The 20,335-nt window shown below is 39.0% G+C and overlaps 1 protein-coding gene across 2 annotated transcripts; it reads left to right on the forward strand.

The window, feature by feature from the left end:
- Positions 1-559: 559 nt before the first annotated feature.
- LOC127451403 (GTPase IMAP family member 8-like) lies at positions 560-20,282 on the forward strand. 2 transcript variants are annotated; one of them, XM_051716096.1, is made up of 4 exons: positions 560-876; positions 2,451-3,155; positions 13,076-13,657; positions 18,264-20,282. In XM_051716096.1, the coding sequence occupies exons 1-4, from the start codon at positions 846-848 to the stop codon at positions 18,314-18,316; spliced, it is 1,371 nt and encodes a 456-aa protein (XP_051572056.1). In that variant the 5' UTR covers positions 560-845; the 3' UTR covers positions 18,317-20,282. The 2 variants fall into 2 exon arrangements, with proteins under 2 accessions (XP_051572056.1, XP_051572057.1); XM_051716097.1 differs by having other exon boundaries at positions 2,454-3,155.
- The last annotated feature ends 53 nt before the right edge of the window (positions 20,283-20,335 follow it).

The raw sequence follows: 20,335 nt of genomic DNA on the forward strand, positions 1-20,335 counted from the left end.
ATATATATATATATATATATATATATATATATATATATATATATATATTACATAAGGTCTCTGAAAAAAATGATAAAATCTAATTCGATAGGGATTTAGGGCTCAGAAAGACAGACAGACAGATGATAGATAGATAGACAGACAGACAGACAGACAGACAGATAGATAGATAGATAGATAGAAAACAATCTCAACAGATGCAAGGATCTGCAACAGTCCGGAAATTCCTTTGCTTTGGGTTTACTCCCTCTAGTGTTTCAATGCGGATGTTTATAGGTCATACTGCAGATTCAGGTGGGCAGGAATGATTATGATACTTCCATGTTGTCATTGGTCTAACGACAGCCTTTGCAACACCCCTAACCTCAGCATACACAACAAATGCATACAAGCCCCTGTCCCATCTCCCTCTGATTCACCGTAAGATTGTGCTTGGAAGAATTGTGGTCGGCTGTTTACGGTATCACTCAGCTGAACTCACCCCACTAACTCTCTTACGATGATAATCACACGCCACCTCATCTGTCTGTCACTCTTAATTCTCTTTCTTATGTCTCTTTCTCTGCTCCCTAATTGTGTCTCTGTCTCCTAGCACTCTCCCACTATCTGCTTGTATCATTTCATGAAAGAAAGAGAGAGCAGAACAGAAGCAGAGAGAAGGATTGCGAGGGTAGTGTTATCAGGAAGCCAGTGGGAGAGGGAGAGAAAGAGAGAGTAGGAGGGAGATAAGAGGGGTGTAAGCCATGTTTTGAGCACAGGCAACTGGCCGCTAAGACAAAAAAGAAAGAGTGAGAGAGAAGGAGAGAAAGTGCGAGAATAGGAGACAAACGCCAGCAAGACACAAGATGGCTACAGTCTCTTCTGATTTAAATGCTGGTAAGTGGCATTAAATATTCATTTCAATCCATCTCATTGGTATGTCAGACACTCTTCCAATTCCCGCACACTCACACACAGCTGAATCACTTCCCCTTTGTATTTCATGTGCTTCCTGGGTCTCTGAGGCTTTCTAATGCAGACAGGAATCTCTCAGCTGAATCTAGATGAGTTTTGCATCATAACATGAAGGTGTAGATATCTATAGATATGTCATTGAGTCTGATCTCAGATTCTTTATTCTGGAGATGTTAGCCAGAATGACAGCCTCAGTCACCATTCACTTCCATTGCATCTTTTTCCAGACAGTGAAAGTGAATGGTGACTGAGGCTGTCATTCTGCCAAACATCTCCTTTTGTGTTCCACAATATGACAGTGAGTAAATGATAACAACATTTTCATTTCGGAGTATAGTTTCCCTTTAAAAATGAGATCATAAGAATGTTGTTTATGATTATATAGTGCAGAACTATGTGTTACAGTACCAGAATTAATTTTATATTCTAGAGCCATTGAGGAAGGGTTTTTTGATTTTGTCAACGATAAAGAAGACGAGACGAAAAAGACGAATCATGATCAAAATCAAAGGTTTTAATTAATGCATACTGCTGATGAAAATATGACAAGAAAAAAATAATACTGCAAGATATTGACAAAGCACTAATACTGTATTTTATTTATTTATTTATTTTAATAAAATAAGAATCTAGAAAAGATTGATTCAAATAATCTAGTCATAGTACAGTATGTTAGGGATTTCCACACTTACATTTTAAACATATTAATCTTTAATAAATTTGATACATGTTTAAATAATTGTAAGTAGTTTATACGATTTTTTTAAATATTTGAATATTTTGTGTTACAGTCTGATACATATTTTTGTCATTTTGTACATTATAGTGAACTCAAATATGTTATTTTTGTTGACTAAAATTATATACCATTTTAGTCAGAGTAAAATGGACTAAAAGTAATGAAAATGGCAAGATGAAATATTGTCTAAATTTAAAGGACAATTTCATCAAAAGACAAAAAAAATATGACTAAAATTAAAATTTGTGAAAATTAACCCTGGGTGTAGACGATGAGAAAAATATCTAAACATCCTTTAAGCAAGATAAATTGACTTGAAAAGTTATTAAGTCTTGTTTTCAGAGAAATCTAACAAAATTTAGTGAGATTTATACTTAAAACAAGAAAAAAAAACTATTTGCCAGTGGGTTAAAAAAAAGAAAAAAAAAGATTTTTTTCTGAATAATAAAAAAAAAAAAAAAAACACTTAATTGTAAGTGAAAACAAGTTTATTTTTCTTATCCCATTGGCAAATATTTTTTAAGCATAAACCTCACTAAATTCTGATATATTTCTCTAAAAAACAAGACTATATATCTTACATAATTTTGCCTCTTTTTTGTGTCTTGTTTTAAGGATGTTTAGATATTATTACTGGAAAACAAGACAACGATACTGAGTAAGAAAATTTTGCAGTGTGGATATAATCTGCATTGACTGGACTGTACATTGCTGTTAAATATACATAGTTTTAACTTTCATCTCTACTTTTTAAAAGTAGAGGGACCTTGCCTACCCATACGGCGCCTGTTATTGCTGGGGTTTCAAGGCTCCGGTAAAACCTCAACATTGAACACCATCTTGAGTCAAGTGAAAACCCCACCTGACCATTCCCAAACAGAGCAACATCAGCACTGTGTAGAAATACTCAAATGGAGACTGTTGCTCATTGACACCCCTGGATGGCAACTGGAAACTGGAGATACAACTGACGAGGGGCACTCAGAGAACCAGCAATTCATTACTGATCAATGCTCTCCTGGTCCCCATGCAGTTTTGCTGGTGGTTCCCATTGGAACCCCGTTCACTGAGCACCACTGGCAAGGTTTGTGGTGTCGGGTCAGGGCTCTGGGAGCAGGAATATGGAGGCACACCATGGTTTTGTTCACCTGTTTGGACCAGTTGTCGCAGGACAAGGGAGTGGAGGAATTTATTGTGGATGGAGGGGCGGCGCTGCAGAGGCTTGTGGAAAGGTGTGGCTGCAGGTACCACACCTTGGATAACACCTGCTCGGACAACGGCACTCAGGTTGCCGAGCTTCTGCAGAAAGTGGAGGAAATCGTGCAGGAGAATCAGGGCTGGTTCTTTGAGATGGAGAAGCCAAACCTGATGTTCGAGGATGAAGAGTTTCAGGAGGAAAGAGAAGGTGATGGAGTCGCAGAAGTGGAGAAGACACCAGCAATGTTTAGATCTCCACCAAGAGGTTGGTTTCTGTCCGTAGAGCGCAACAGTCTGGTTCTGGAAGTAGAAATCCTATTCATTTATTTCCTTAGGGAATAGATTTTCAATGATAACTTATAAACCTTTCAAGACCATGAGCTCCGAGATTGTTAATCAATGGTATATGTTTTTTTTAAGCCATCAGTCCACGTTATTTTGCAACCTAGTCTAACCAAATCAGTTACTTACTACGTTTCAGTAGTTCGTAAATTAATGTAATCCTGCAGTGAGGATAGAATAAACATATGTGGCTTGCTGTCCCTGGCGGAGGGCTCGAGACTTGACCTGAGCTTGAATGCATTTGCATTACCTAACCATCTACAATTACAAGCTAATTCCCACATGATTATGTTGCACGGTAGCTCAACTGATGTGAAAAACCAGGGTACAAGTCCAGTAAAGCATGAGTTGACGTGAGCCAAAAGTGTCATAGGAGCACCACAAAATGGTGTGGTTTCTTAAGCAATTGCATTTTCATCTCACATTTGCATTTATGACACGATCGGTTAGGTTCAGGTGTTGGGTTTAGCGTACAGTTTTTTTATTTAAAACTTCAAAAACAGATGTGATTTCAGGCTCAATAATGTCACACTTTTTATGACACTGTTGGTAGGTTTAGGTTTAAGGTTCAGGTTAGGGTGGTAGATTTTGTTAATCTACAATTCTGTTGAGCATTAGAGGTAGAGCATGGTGCTAGCAATGCCAAGATCATGGGTTCGATTCCCAGGGAACACACAAACTGATACAATGTATAAGTTGAATGTAAAGTATACACATTACCTTGAATGTAAGGTATACACTTTAAGTCGCTTTGGATAAAAGCATCTGCCAAATGCATAACTGTAAATATAAATGAATCTATATCTAAATTTAACTCACTTTTAGAGGCACACAGTGGACATCTCATGACAAAATGCTGAGATACGTGTAATGAACCATGTAATGTTATTTTGCAAAAATGTTGCCACAGTTACGTAATTTTCATGAGATTAGGCCATCATTTCAACTTCAAAATCATGTTTGATAGGTAATTTTTGGTGAGAAACTACACTACTCATAAATCCTGAAGGGATAATCACAGCCAAACAAAGTGCGCCAAACAAGCTCTGCAGCAATAACCCACTTCCTTGTGTTGGGCTTTACTGGTTGTTTAGATCAGTGTTACTATCAGAAATAATTAATAATTATTTCTGTAATTATTAATTAATATTTAAATTAATTAATTGGATCTAACTCATTAAAACCTCATATGGGACTCCAGTAAATGTAGTGTGCTACGTTTAGGAGCAAGTTTGGTTATTAGCAATAATGAATAATTATCAAAGATAATTACTAATTATTAAAATCAATAGAACATTGATGAGAATCAATGTTAGCTTTTTTTAATCCTTTAAAATCAACAATTATCAAAGATAATCGTTAATTGTTAACATCGATGAAACATTAATTAAAATTAACACTAGCTTATTGATCATTCAAATTCAACAATCATCAAAGATAATTGTCAATTATCAAAAATCAATAGAATATTAATAAGGATTAACATTGACGGGGCACCACCCTGGAATTAGGGACTAATAACCAAATAGTAAAACAGTCTCAATATTAGATTGTTTTCTTAGGAAAATCGGCATCCGAAGAATATCGATTTTCGGGAAAAAAAACAATGAATGAAGGTTTGAATCCAAGCACTGACATCCCGTCAGCATGACACAGGTGTATGCAAAACCAAAACAAACCAAAACACTTCTCTTTGTAAAATAAACAAAGTTTATTTATGCAGTAATATCAATTAATAATTAATACAATGCAGTCAATAAACTTCCGACTTACAACTACAAACTAAACAGTGATATGATTAGATATGGAAATAAAATAATCCTATAACACATAAGGTGTGTATGTGACAGTGTGTGTGTGTGTGTGTGTGTGTGTGTGTGTGATTAGTAAGAGACAGAGAGGGAGAGATGAGACGATTAAGTGACAGCCCTAAAGCTGATTTCGCGATAGCGGGAGAGAAAGCAGCTGTGTTCATCACTCAGAGACGCGGTTTTACGAGCGGGGCTCGTAAAAGTCCTGCGTTATTTGACTCTTTAATGGATGAACTCAGTTTCTGTTTCACCCGCGATGGCGAAATTGCACAATCCAATTTGGTTGGACCACAATACAGCAAAACAAATTTGTGATAATTAATACCCTGAGTATTAATAATGAGCGGACATGGCGGTCCGTAATAAAAACCTTGAAACACAAGAATAACACACTATAATATTCTATCTCTGCCCAGACATAACCTCTTACTTGAATCGCATGAGGACACAGGTAGAATGTGTTTTCCTCCTTCCTTTAACTTTGACCCGGTTCCTTGAGGCTCGGGTGATGACGGGAGGCCGTTTCCTCGCTCTGTCGGCAGGCGGTACCGCTGTTGATTGTCGGCGGGCGGTACGGCTGTTGATTCTCGGCGGGCTGGTGGAGAAATCAGAAATGTTGACTTGATTGAAGATGGAAGAGAAATCTTTAATCTCTTCACTTCTGTAGGCAAACGGATGAAGATGCGAATTGCTCGGCGGTCTCCTTCGGATCCGTTAGAGTGTTCGGTTGAACACAGAGTAATCTCAACTCGTCCAGTGAGATGGAGATTGTATGGCTACAGTTTCAAGTCGGACATTACTTCCTTGTGCCACGAGGTTGCACCGAAGAGCAGCAAAAATAGCTACGTCTATATTCGGTGGACGAAGTCACTGGAAGCGAATTCTGGACGCATTTCAGAATTATTTCAACTCCTGATGATGTCATGTTTGAGGGACGTTCTGTTGTGTGCCTCATCCAATAGGAGTTGAGAGCTCGATCCTTTAGTGAGCAAGGCTTCATGGATCTGTAGTCTGTTTTGGACTCCCTTTGGCGCGATTTTTATCAGTAAAATTTACGACTTAGAAGGTGGGGGCTTGAGTTACGTTTTTACGACTGTGTTAGGCCTGCCTTTGTCTTCTATCTGAATACATGAGGCCCAACACTCCCCCCTTTGTTCTGAAGAGTTGGTTGTTGTCCAGCAGCTTTAGAGCAACTGAAGGGCCGAACAGTTCTTGTCGGTTCACAGTAACCTGTGGGTTATGCCATCCATGTATTCCTGATAGGAAAGAGAAATGGTTGCACAGTCCAAACAGTTCATTAGAGTTCACAGAGGCTTTATCGTCTGGACAGAGATTGAGGCACATCTGGGCATAGAACTTCTAGCTAATTCTAAAAATACATTCATCACACATAAACATTTCAAGTTATTGGAAGGCACAGCATTAACCATAACACAATCCTTTGTTGTTCTTTGGTCATAACACAAAATCAAAGTAGAACCTGACATTGGTTACTAGGAACAAAATGTTAGAGGAAAGGAGGGTTAAAGGTTAAATGGCTTATCCTTGGAAATGATTGGGTTAACCTGTGGGATGGGCTCAGACTGGTGTGTAAAACGTGGCTGTATGAGAAGTGAGTCCAGTCTGGCCTGTAGGTGTTGAATGTACCTGTACATGGCGTGTGCAATAATTGCGATGATGATCGAACCACTGAGGAGGAGCCAGAGGGCAACCAAACTGATAGGGTGTTCTCGGTAAGATGACGATCTGCTTATGTGACTATGAAATATAGTGGTCAAGCCAGTCGGTTTGAGACTGAACTTCACTAATTCCATCCCTTCAGCCTGAAGCTGCTGTTGAAGGGTGTCATCAACGGTGAGGCTGTGACCTCTAAATGCGTCCATGATCTCAATTTCTGCGTCATTTTTGTCGACGTTGAGATGATGGAGGACAATATCATCAATGTGCATGATGGCTCTTTGGGGAACTGTTAAGAACTCCGTTTGGTTTGGTAGCCTTAGTTTAGTGGCCTTAGCTTAGTGGCTGTATCATGGCAGTCGTATGACTTCGGTGGCTGGTGTGTTAACGAGCCAGCGACTGCCTGCTCGCTATACCTTTGTCTCTGTTCCTTCATCTTTGATGGACATGCTACCATGACACTTGTTCAGGGAGGTAGTTAGTCACCTCTCTAACATTTGTCTTGGTACACATGTTTAGATTAGGGATAAGGTAGAGCGAGGGGTCCTCATCATGGTAGGCGAGTGTCGGTGGTGTTTTGAGGTGAATGTGTGCATTACCTCTCTGAAAACCAACATTAAATACAGATTTTAGTCTATATATATTCTGCCTATGATGGTAGATTGAGGATAAATCCTATTTTGAGGTTCTGAGGATTTACATGGATTGGAATTTCAATGCCAAAACTATATGCCATGTGTATCTGTGAAGGTTGCACAACGGAGATAGTAGCAGATCTAAGGATTTGTTCGACAAGGTCTAGGGAGACCAGGTAAGCTGGAATCCTTCCACCACTCAGACTGTTGACTGAGGAGCTAATTTCCCTGAGGAGGTCCTGCATTAGATCTCTAACGATACACGCATAAGTTGTTTTCTCTGACAAAGTCCCTAAAGCGTGCAAAGTGTTATTGATAAGAACGGATTGCAAATTTACAGTGACTATAGTACCCTGAAGGGTTTTACCCAGGCCCTGTAATTGTTCTTATTGGAGTCGTCGTCTCTGCTGGATTTTTGGACGATGGCGACGTGTGCATCTGAAGCTGGCGAACTGTTTTCTGGACCAAGTGGTCTCGGTATGTCAACCTGAGCCCACATGTGTCCAGGACGGCAGTCAATGAGCAGAGCCAATCGGTTCAGTAGGTCCTGGCCAACTAACAGTGGTTCCGTATTAATGGGACATATGTAAACAGGGTCTGTTAGCATCATCCCTTGAAAGGTGTCAATCCAGGCCCGTTTTGTGATAGACGACCTATCTTGCGTGTAGCTTGTGATGCTTACGTTGTAGGTCTCTGTCTATAACGGTTTGCCAAGGGAGAGCTTTGCTCTAGCCACCTCTGTGAAGGTGTTGGAACCCATTAGACTATTTCGGAACCGGTGTTGAGTAGTGCATGGGAGCTGAATGACCCATGTGTCAGGCGTTGCCCTTACGGTACAGATCGCCCAAGAAGGTAAGAAAAGGAGGGTGTGGCATGTTAGGAGTGAATGTTTTGGGGAGCAACTTGGACACTGTTCCCCTTTCCCCGACCTACAAAGTAAACTTTGGCGTTAATGGGAGGGGGTACATCGTCTAGTCATACTGACAAGGTTTCAGTGCCGTGTTCCTTTGAGGAGGTCGACAGACCTGGTGAACAACGGAGCACATCGAGCTTAGTTACTAACTCAGTCAAGCGTCTCCTTATATCCTCCATTTCCTCTCTCAAATCTTGTTCTCTGAGGGGATTTGAAACCTTGCCTACCCACTCACCTTCTTGTTTGGGTTTTCGTTCGAAATGCGCATTTCTTTTTGGCCGGCGAACATTTTGTTGTTTAGGCCTGCCGTGACCCTGGGGGTGTGTCTGGTCACCACCCCCTGGTTCTGTTGCCTACCCTGCTGGCGGGGTGATCGGCGCCTCTGGGGTCCTGTTCTAGCATTCACCTTAACACGAGGCATTTCGTTGCCTTCAAGCACTAGGTCTGCATATGAGGCTTGGATCCCCAGGGCTCTGGCGTCGCCTTCGTGCCCTCGGGCAGGGCGCACGCATGTCTCCCATGCCAGTTGCACGTACTTTCTGATTTCCTGCATGGTGGGGTTGCCCATTCTGCAGTGCATCGTGACGTCATATCGCACGCACTCGTGGAGGTTGTGAAGGAAAAGAGACTTGAAAGCTCGTTCCTCCTCCAGGCCTGGTGCGTTACTTCCTTGGAAGTACGTGGTTCTCAGGCGTCTATAATACTCACGCGGAGGCTCGTGCCTCTTCTGGGTGATGGCGAAAGCAGCTATGGTAGCGGAGGCTTCGTTGATATTCAGCGAATACTCCTCGCGTAGGGCTTTACACAGAGCTGAGTAGCAGTTTCGTGTACCAGTCGGTAGCGTTTCCATGAACACATGGACACTCCTTACTGTGGTCTTCCATATGAGCTTGAGTTTTTTACGCGATGAAGCGTAAGGCAAGTCAATCAGGCAGTGCTCAATTTCCCTAAGATAATTGTCGGTTTGAATCTCGATTACTTGGGTCAAAGCGTTCTATGTCCCCTGCGAGGGACTCGAGTTATCGGATTCGCAAGCTTTGGTGTCGGTATGACCATGGGTCGTCCGAGTCATCCGAAACATCATAGTCACTCAGATCACTATAGCGATGAGGACGACTTCCTCCCCTTCGTGGTGGTGAAGGAGTCCAGTCGACGTGTGCGTATAGCTCCCTGGCTAATGGGATCTTTGAGCCGCTTACACCACTCTGGGCTTGAAAATAATTGTCCCCCTTCGTGGTGTGGAATCAGTCGGTTTGAAACGCAAGGTGGCATGACTGAAAACTGACTGGGGGGGGCAACTATAAGGAGGGGCACCTGCATCCAACCGGCGGGCCGCTGGAGGATTTTGAAAGGTGTCTTGGAGGACGAAGTCAGAGACTGTACCACTAGGGGCAGCTCGGCTCCTAGCGTGTGTTCCTGGGTTTCTCAGGGGCACATTCCAATGCGTATCGCTAAAAGGGGGGCCCTCTTCTATGTCAGATGTTGTGCTGTGTGTTTCAGCTGACTCTACTTTTAGCTGGGCAGCTTGAAGCTGCCTGCGCAGGGTTTCGTTTTCCTCCTGCATCCGGGCATTATCTTTCTGTGCCTGGACTTTCTCAGCTTGGGTGCACCTAATTTCTTGGTGCAGGCTGAGATTTTCCTTCTGCACCGCTTGGTAGCTGCTCTGCAGCTGGGCGAGCTGGGCCTGGTGCTCGGTGGTTTGCAGTTGGGTTTTGCAGTGATGAAGAAGGAACATTTGGCCCACAAGGTCCAGGACTGTGCGCATTGGCTTCCCGACCAGGTTGTTGACATAATCAACTAGTTCCTGCAATGCTTCATCACAACGACTAATATTGTAGCCGTTAAGGTTATCTCTCTCCTCTATGGAGAGACGAAGGACAGCAGCAACTACATCTTGCAGTGCTGGGTCAACTAACCTCTGTGGAGCTTCAGCTCCAGTCACGCAGGGTGATTGGTGACTCATTTTACTGAGGCCGTAAAAATTCTTGTGATAGTGGCTCTGACAGCTTGTTGTTTTACAGTTGATATAATGCTAACATGAAAGCACAGTTGAGAGGCTTCGACCTGTGGCTTACGGTCTAATGTTATGTAATGTGCTAATTTCACTGTGTTCTCTCCTTGGTGGACGTCAATGAAGTGACTTGGCACCTCTCTGTAACATTTAGATGAAAGCGTTAGGAGTTAAATAATAACAACAGCAGATTTTAAGCAGACTATAGTAAATTTACCAACCCCTAATTCACTCTTAAGAGCACTTTCACACCACACTGGCTTATGTTTGGCAAGTTTTGAGAAGTAAATTGTCAAACAGAACCAAACTTTGAAGTAATGATTCAAATTATTACTTTGGATTCTTATGCATACACACTGTGACAGAACTGGCACGTAGGATGCCTCACACAGGGCACCAATTATTATGTCAGGCTTTACCGGTTGTTTAGATTAGTGTTACTATCAGAAATAATTAATGATTATTTCTGTAGTTATTAATTAATATTTAAATTAATTAATTGGATCTAACTCATTAAAACCTCATATGAGGCTCCAGTAAATGTAGTGTGCTACGTTTAGGAGCAAGTTTGGTTATTAGCAATAATGAATAATTATCAAAGATAATTACTAATTATTAAAATCAAAAGAACATTGATGAGAATCAATGTTAGCTTTTTTTAATCCTTTAAAATCAACAATTATCAAAGATAATCATTAATTGTTAACATCGATGAAACATTAATTAAAATTAACACTAGCTTATTGATCATTCAATTCAACAATCATCAAAGATAATTGTCAATTATCAAAAATCAATAGAATATTAATAAGGATTAACATTGATGGGGCACCACCCTGGAATTAGGGACTAATAACCAAATAGTAAAACAGTCTCAATATTAGATTGTTTTCTTAGGAAAATCGGCATCCGAAGAATATCGATTTTCAGGAAAAAAAACAATGAATGAAGGTTTGAATCCAAGCACTGACATCCCGTCAGCATGACACAGGTGTATGCAAAACCAAAACAAACCAAAACACTTCTCTTTGTAAAATAAACAAAGTTTATTTATGCAGTAATATCAATTAATAATTAATACAATGCAGTCAATAAACTTCCGACTTACAACTACAAACTAAACAGTGATATGATTAGATATGGAAATAAAATAATCCTATAACACATAAAGTGTGTGTGTGACAGTGTGTGTGTGTGTGTGTGTGTGATTAGTAAGAGAGAGAGAGAGAGAGAGATGAGACAATTAAGTGACAGCCCTAAAGCTAATTTCGCGATAGCGGGAGAGTTCATCACTCAGAGACGCGGTTTTACGAGCGGGGCTCGTAAAAGTCCTGCATTATTTGACTCTTTAATGGATGAACTCAGTTTCTGTTTCACCCGCGATGGCGAAATTGCACAATCCAATTTGGTTGGACCACAATACAGCAAAACAAATTTGTGATAATTAATACCCTGTGTTTTAATAATGAGCGGACATGGCGGTCCGTAAACTGTACAAGCAAAAACCTTGAAACACAAGAATAACACGCTATAATATTCTATCTCTGCCCAGACGTAACCTCTTACTTGAATCGCATGAGGACACAGGTAGAATGTGTTTTCCTCCGTCCTTTAACTTTGACCCGGTTCCTTGAGGCTCGGGTGATGACGGGAGGCCGTTTCCTCGCTCTGTCGGCAGGCGGTACCGCTGTTGATTCTCAGCAGGCTGGCGGAGAAATCAGAAATGTTGACTTGATTGAAGATGGAAGAGAAATCTTTACTCTCTTCACTTCTGTAGGCAAACGGATGAAGATGCGAATTGCTCGGCGGTCTCCTTCGGATCCATTAGAGTGTTCGGTTGAACACAGAGTAATCTCAACTCGTCCAGCGAGATGGAGATTGTATGGCTACAGTTTCAAGTCGGACATTACTTCCTTGTGCCACGAGGTTGCACCGGAGAGCAGCAAAAAAAGCTACGTCTATATTCGGTGGACGAAGTCGCTGGAAGCGAATTCTGGATGCATTTCAGAATTATTTCAACTCCTGATGATGTCATGTTTGAGGGACGTTCTGTTGTGTGCCTCATCCAATAGGAGTTGAGAGCTCGATCCTTTAGTGAGCAAGGCTTCATGGATCTGTAGTCTGTTTTGGACTCCCTTTGTTTGATTTTGGCGCGATTTTTACCAGTAAAATTTACGACTTAGAAGGTGGGGGCTTGAGTTATGTTTTTACGACTGTGTTAGGCCTGCCTTTGTCTTCTATGTGAGTACATGAGGCCCAACACTTGGAATGACACAATCGAATCAGTCTCCCTACACTCTCAAACTACTTATATATTTCTGATATTTTTGCAATATAATTAAAATATATTTTTTCAATCAACTACTTTAAATCAATAGTTTTATATTTTTCCCATCATTTTTAATTCAATTAATTCACATTGTTGCATTGCATTGTAGTCCTCATTACAGATGTGAGGAAATTATTTGTCGTTTTGTCCAATTTTTAAATACTTTTTTGGCTTCAAATCAAAGTTTGAAATTTTGTGATCCTCCTCGGAGCTGGTTGGTTTGGTTCATGGCTTAAAATTCTTTTATAATGACTTTTATGAAATCCCGATGGAAAAAACACTTCCGGAACCAAGATGGCTAAAAAAGTGGATGGGCACTGTTGCGCTCTATCAGGTTGCTGCTACGTGTTTGTTGGTACTATTGCAGACTGTCTCCTTAGATATGCACAACTGGATCAGAGGGCTGAAAATATTAATCATATACATTATTTCCATTTCTCAATCTCCCACTTTCTCTCTTTTAACAGAGTTACGATTGCTGTTAGTTGGCTGGCGTGGAGCTGGTAAGAGCTCAGCAGGTAATGTTCTATTGGGCTGTCGTGTATTTGAATCAGGACGCCCCACAGAGGTGTCTGTCCGCCGCCAAGCATTTGTAGCTGGTCGACGGCTCACGATTGTCGACACACCAGGTTGGGATTGGTTTTCTGTCCAACGCACACCCAGCAACGTACGAAAAGAAATCAGACAAGGGGCGGGGCTTCTTCATCCCGGCCCACATGCACTCTTATTGGTCATCCCTGTGGTCTCCACTCTCACTCCCAAAAAGAGACAGGCCCTCAAGAGCCATTTGGAAATGTTTAGTGAGGAAGCATGTCTACACACGCTGGTTCTGTTCTCGTGTGGTGATTGGCTGTATGGCACATCAATTGAGGATCATATCCAACAGAATGGAGGTGAGCTGTTGAAACTGATGAAACATTGCTGGAACTGTTATCATGTGCTGGACTGTACAAAGGCCAACCAGGACAGGACACAGGTGACTGAACTCTTGCAGAAAATAGAGGAAATGGTGGCAGAGAATGGACAGAAACCTTTCTTACCTGTCAAACGTAAGTGTTTTACATTCCTTACCATTCATTAAATTTTAACATCTATCTTTCTCACTTGTGAACAAACTGAATATTTATCCTACATAAGGGTGTTTCTTCTACTTTAGGCACTTGTAGCCCTGTGGACTTTCAGAAAGTAAAGTCTCGTTAAAAAATGTCACACTTTCGCTAGCTTTTTTTATTTGTCTACCAATGTCCAACAGTGTATGCTGGGTTGTAAAGTAACGAATTCCAAATACACTCGTTACTGTAATTAAGTAGATTTTCTCAGGAATTGTACTTTTTTAAGTAGTTTAAAAATGGTATACTTGAGTACATTTTAAGTGCTGTAACTACTTTTACTGCTCTATGTTCCCTCCGTCTGTGTTCGCTACTTATCAGGGGAAAATCCTTGATATTGATGATAAAGTGAGTAATTTTCTGCATTTAGCCCTTGTTCTACGTCTAGTCTAGGGGTGAATTACATTGACCGTGACAGCAAGACAAACATTGGTTGATCTCAAAAAATCTTAAAGATTGATTTTGTATTTCTTCACTTTTTTAGCCACTTTTTTGACTGACAGGCGGCTTAAAGAGTGTGTGCTTTACATTCGTGTGTGTTCCGAGTCAAACACACTTCAAAATTCCACCAAAATGCCTGTTTTGGCCAGGTGTTAATGTAAACGCAGTTAGATATGTCTAGTGAACGTAAAACATAGAACAATTAAGCGAAATTTATATCAAAATATAGGACTTGGAAGTGTAACTATAAGCTCATATACCTGCCCATTGTCTATGTCATTAATAGGCTATTAATCAAACAACAATAACAAGAAAATGAGAAAACCACACTCTGCTCTGTGCTGGATAACTTTAGTAGCTTTACAAATTATAACTGTATTACAATCCAACAATTTTTTTAGTAATAGTATTTTTAATTATATATATATATATATATATATATATATATAATAACAACCCCTAATGTAGAAAGTTTTAATTTGAATAATAAATTACCAGTGAAGTAGAGATGATAAAATAAACCATTTATAATTATACTCAGCCTTTATCAAGTTTTTCTAATGCCTGATAGAAATGTATCAACCTTTGTAGAGCAATACTTCAGGCAGAATATTCCACCAGTCACAAATACACTTCAGAAAATTGTGCATCATGCATTAGAAATGAGAACACAACTATTTCTTGGCTTAAAATATACAAGAACTAAATCAATGCGGAACATTGTATCTCAAAAGGAATACAATGTGGCCCATACTACTTGAAGCTTGATGTGGCCCCTGTGCCAAAACACTCTGCCTTCCCCTGTTCTATACATCCTCTGTTCTGTGGGACGTGGCATGCCAAGTGACAAGTGACAATTTTTTGCAGTCTTTGCATTGTTTTGAAAAAGATTTTGTATGCAAAAATAACTCGCTCTGTGGGCATTAATGAGATAGTTCACCCATAAATGAAAATTTTCTCATCATTTACTCACCCTCATGCCATCACAGATGTGTATGACTTTCTTTCTTCTGCAGAACACAAACAAAGATTTTAGAAGAATATTTCAGGTCCATATAGTGCAAGTGAATGGTGACCAGAAATCTAAAGGTCCAAAAATCACATAAAGGCCAGAAGAAAGTAATCCATATGAAATGTATCTCTAGAGAAGCTATATGATAGGTGTGGGTGAGAAATTTAAGTCCATTTTTACACTAAATCTCCACTTTCATTTTCACGTCTGAAAGTCACATGTGGTGCCTGTTTATTTTCACTTTCACATCTAACAGTGAAAAAGGACTTAAATATTGTTTCTCACCCACACCTATCATATCGCTTCTGAAGATATGGATTTAACCACTGGAATCTTAAAAGTTCTGGCCACCATTCATTTGCATTGTATGGACCTATAGAGCTGAAATATTCTTCTAAAAATCTTTGTTTGTGTTCTGCAGAAAAAACAAAGTCATTCACATCTGGGATGGCATGAGGGTGAGTAAATGATGAGAGAATTTTCATTTTTAAGTGAACTAAACCTTTAAGGGCTATTTAGACCCTACACATAAACTGATTTTAATGTATTTGTTTCATACATTATGATTTAAAATGGTGATCAGTACTGAAAATAACCTCTTCATTTTTTCATCTCTGTAAACACGTCTCCCTGTTATTTTTTTGGACGCAGATACAATTTAGATAAGGCTAGGCTATATTTCTCATTCTTTCTGACAAACAGCCATAAAAGGGAATGTGAATTACAGTATGAATGCCACATTTTGAAATTGCAGCATACTGTGTGTATTATAAGGTGGCATAGCTTTTGCAACTCAGTACTCAATAATTACTACTCATGAGCTACTCTTTTACTCTTAATTGAGTAGTTTTTAGAACAGGTACTTTTACTCTACTCACACTACATTTTTTGGGAAGTAACTGTACTTTAACTTGAGTATGATTTTTCAGTACTCTTTCCACCCCTGAGTGTATGTACAGTACATGCATCACAGGAGGTTAATATTTTTTTGTCATATTTTCTGAAAGTCATGGCAATTCTCACCACAGTGTCATGTCCACCACATTTCATATTCTGAGTTGTGCTTAACAGTATTCCATGGTGGAAATGACGGTGATGGGAATTTTTACGTTTTTGAAAGAAACTGGCCAACTCCTTTGTCTTGCACTAATTTCATAGCCAAAATCTTATGTATCCTAAATAAATACAATTAAATAATATTTCCTCAGTTTGTACATAATCTGACAAAATTACAGTTTGATTGAAAATGATGGCCAATACAAATATTCTGCTCACAAGTGATATTTACCTTGATTTTTATTTGTTTTCTTCAAACATCACTTGTCTCATATTTCATCTCAAGCATGCTAAACACAGACAACATGGCTAATAAGCACATTAACTTTATTATAGACAGTTGTAATTTTTTTTATTTATTTTATTTTTAATGTCATTTTCACACAGTATATACTGAAATGGTTTGTTTATTTCACTCTTTGTTTAGATTATCATACACTGCCTGGCCAAAAAAAAAAAAAAAAATTGCATACTCTAATATTTTGTTGGACCGCCTTTAGCTTTGATTACAGCATGCATTCGTCACTGCATTGTTTCGACAACCTCATGCAATGTCACAACATTTATTTTCGTCCAGAGTTGCATTCATTTTTGGCCAAGATCAGGTATTGATGACGGGAGAGTCTAACCGCTCCATAAAGTCTTCTCCAGCACATCCCAAAGACTTTCAATGGGGTTAATGTCAGGACTCTGTGGTGGTCAGTTAATTTGTGAAAATGATTCCTCATGCTCCCTGAACCACTCTTTCACAATTTGAGTCTGATGAATCTTGGCATTGTCATCCTGGAATATGCCAGTGCCATCAGGGAAGAAAGAAAATCCATTGATGGGATAACCTGGTCATTCAGTACATTCAGGTAGTCAGCTGACTTCATTTTATTGCCGCATAAAGTTGCTGAGCCTAGACCTGACCAGCTGAAGCAACCCCAGATCATAACACTGCCTCCAGAGGCTTGTACAGTGGGTACTATGCATGACTGGTACATCGCTTCATGCGCTTCCCTTCTTACCCTGACGCGCCCATTGCTTTGGTATAGGGTAAATCTGGACTCGTCTGACCACATGACCTTTTTCCATTGATCCACAGTCCAATCTTTATGCTCCCTAGCAAATTGAAGTGTTTTTTTCCGATTAGCCTCACTAATAAGTGGCTTTCTTGTGGCCACATAGCTGTTTATTCCCTATCCTGTAAGTTCTCGTTGCATTGTGCATGTGGAAATGCTCTTACTTTCACTATTAAACATAGCCAAGAGTTCGACTGTCGATTTTTTTCAGTTTGACTTCACCAAATGTTTTAGTGATCTCCGATCACAATCATTAAAAAAAAAGTCAGACCACTTCCTCCACAAAGTTGATGGTTCACCACTATCCTTCCGTGTTTTAATAATGTGTTGGACAGTTCGAAACCCAATTCCAGTGATTTCAGCAATCTCCTTAATTGTTTTCTTTGCTTGATGCAGGACAATAATTTGCTCCTTCTGAAACAAATCTTTTCCACGACCACGGGATACGTCTTTTAACATGGTTGTTTAAGAAATAAGAAGCTACACACTGCATCAGTTAGGGTTAAAAGAATTGTTGCCAGCTGAAACATATTAATCACTGCAATATTGATCCAATCTTAGGCTCTTAAGTATCTGCTTATTTAAATCCAAACGGTGACTTTTTTTTTTTCTTTTTTTTTTTTGGCCAGGAAGTGTAGTTTAAAATGTAATAATTAGAATTTTTATAATGGATTTTCATATTTTAATAATAAAAGTCTGGGCCTGGGACAAGGCTAAAACAATAAAATCTATACATAAAAGACATTTTTAAAAGTACCAAAAATAAATGATGAAGGCCTGTAAAAAGTTCTGTCAGTTTTAATATGACCTTCATAAAACAAAGAGACATATTTTTTAACCGGTTCCTTTTAATAAAAATCAACCCCTGGGACATGAAAGGGCCAAACGTTGAAGAAACACCCATAAGCATGCAAAACACCTGCAAAATATGATTGCCTGTGCCAAATCTGATCATTGCCAACTTGTTCTGCAGTGAACCAAGAACTAGACGAGGAGGAAACGAGTGGAAGATGCATTATGCAGTGAAGAATGAGGCAATCTTAGTGTGCACATCCAGAGCTTTAAAAAGATGTACTAAGAAGAAAGTGAAAATGACTGATCTTATGAATTCTGAAAAAAACTGATTATTACACATAAGGTTATTCATACTGTTTGTATTCCATCTTAATCATAATATGCAACAGGGAGATTCCACTGCTTTTGAACTCCATGGAAAACATGTTATACCTATGTATACATTCATTTCAGAAGTGCAACCTAAACTTCTGGCTTCTCAAGCAATGTAAAGGGGTTAGCCACTGGACTTTCGTGAGTTTAAAATTAGGAACCATCACTTTTGCTAGAAGTATAACATGCACAAAATTGTATTGATGCTGAATATTTGCTAGGATTATGTGAGATGCATGTTTAACAACACACAGACCAAAATGATTCTATCCATTTCCAAGGTGTATAACAGGCCTCTCTTGTACTGTATATACAGTATTTACACAACCTACATAACCCAGATTCTATCAGGTGGTCTTGATAACATATTGACTATTTACTGTATTTCATGCACATTCAATGTAATGTTAGAATGTAGTATTACTATGTAGCTACTCAATGTAATATTATACCCAGTATATGCTGTAAGTGCACTGGAATTAAGTGCACCTGAAAAAGAGCTGTATTCTGGAGCATAGAACTGTTTTTACAGACAAAAGACTGAACTGAATGTGCCTTGAATATTTGTTTTGAATTTGATATAACCATAACTAATAAGGAGAGCATATCATACCTTAAGACATTTATGTAAGCATGATCTTCTACTAAAACACTTGAGCATTGCGGGGCATGGCTGCGCTACTCTTACAGCAATATGCACCTGCCCACAAATATTTGGTGCACTATATGGCAATATACTATGAAAAGTGCTTGGGCACCCATCTCAGTGTTAAAATGTGACTTTTGACTGGTAATATATACTAGAAGTTAAATTCTTTTCACCTCATATTTTCATATTAATAATGGTTAATTTTACTGTGAAATATGTGCATTGAGTTGTGATTCTTTAAATTAATTTCTAACTCCTACAAAGTGAATATTCCTTCATAATCTGTTTAATCCAGTGTTCAAGGAAACTCTGTTACTGATGTCAAGCTAAATAACCACTTTGTCCGTAATTGTCTTAACAGAAAAACTATTCCAGCATCTACCATTAAACGGATGGCTACATATGAAATCAGTTGGAATTTGGTTTGGTCTCTTCCTCATAAACATGTATCGACTAATAGAGCGGTGTCTTTTAAAATATAACACAAATGCTAATCTTGTTAAGGCTTTCTAAATATATTGACAAAATTAAGAAAAAATTGACTTTTTGTGAGGAAGATGAGACAATTTAACACGTTTTATGTGATTGTCATTTTTCAATCTTCTTGGGAGGATTTGAGCAAATAAAATGCAAAAAAACTGATATCCAACATACGTATTAACACTATTTTTTTTTTTTTTTTTTTACTACAACAAAACAGATTCAGTATATCAGTTTGAAAATTGTTCATTCATAAATGTAAGTTGTTAGGCAAGAATCCACTCCTCCCTCTCTATTTGGTTGATTCAATTTATATGTTGCATCTTTTTTGGGCAACAACAATAACAAAAATGTCAATACTGCTTTTGATTTATAACTTCCAATTGTTTTCCCGCTGTTTTTTTTTTTTTTTTTTGCATTATTCTTTTTCAAAGCAACCTCTGTAAGTATGCAGATTGTTCTTGGCATTAATAATAATAATAAAAAAACGTTTATAATGATTGTGTTGGATATTTGATGCAGTTATTCTTGGTCATGTATTATAATTTGTACTAACTTGCTTTGGACCAAACGAGTCTGCTAAATGACAATCAACATAGGTAGTAATGACATCCTGTCTGTTAATGTGTTTAGACTTACAGTACTCCATTTTTGCTGCATCTTCAGCAGACTTTTCTGACCTTAGTCTGCCAGTAAACTCATACAGTACCATTTCATATCTGTAATGAAAACAATTTTATGCAATAAAT

This window comes from Myxocyprinus asiaticus, chromosome 14 (genome assembly GCF_019703515.2).
Source record: "Myxocyprinus asiaticus isolate MX2 ecotype Aquarium Trade chromosome 14, UBuf_Myxa_2, whole genome shotgun sequence".
Lineage (NCBI taxonomy): Eukaryota > Metazoa > Chordata > Actinopteri > Cypriniformes > Catostomidae > Myxocyprinus > Myxocyprinus asiaticus.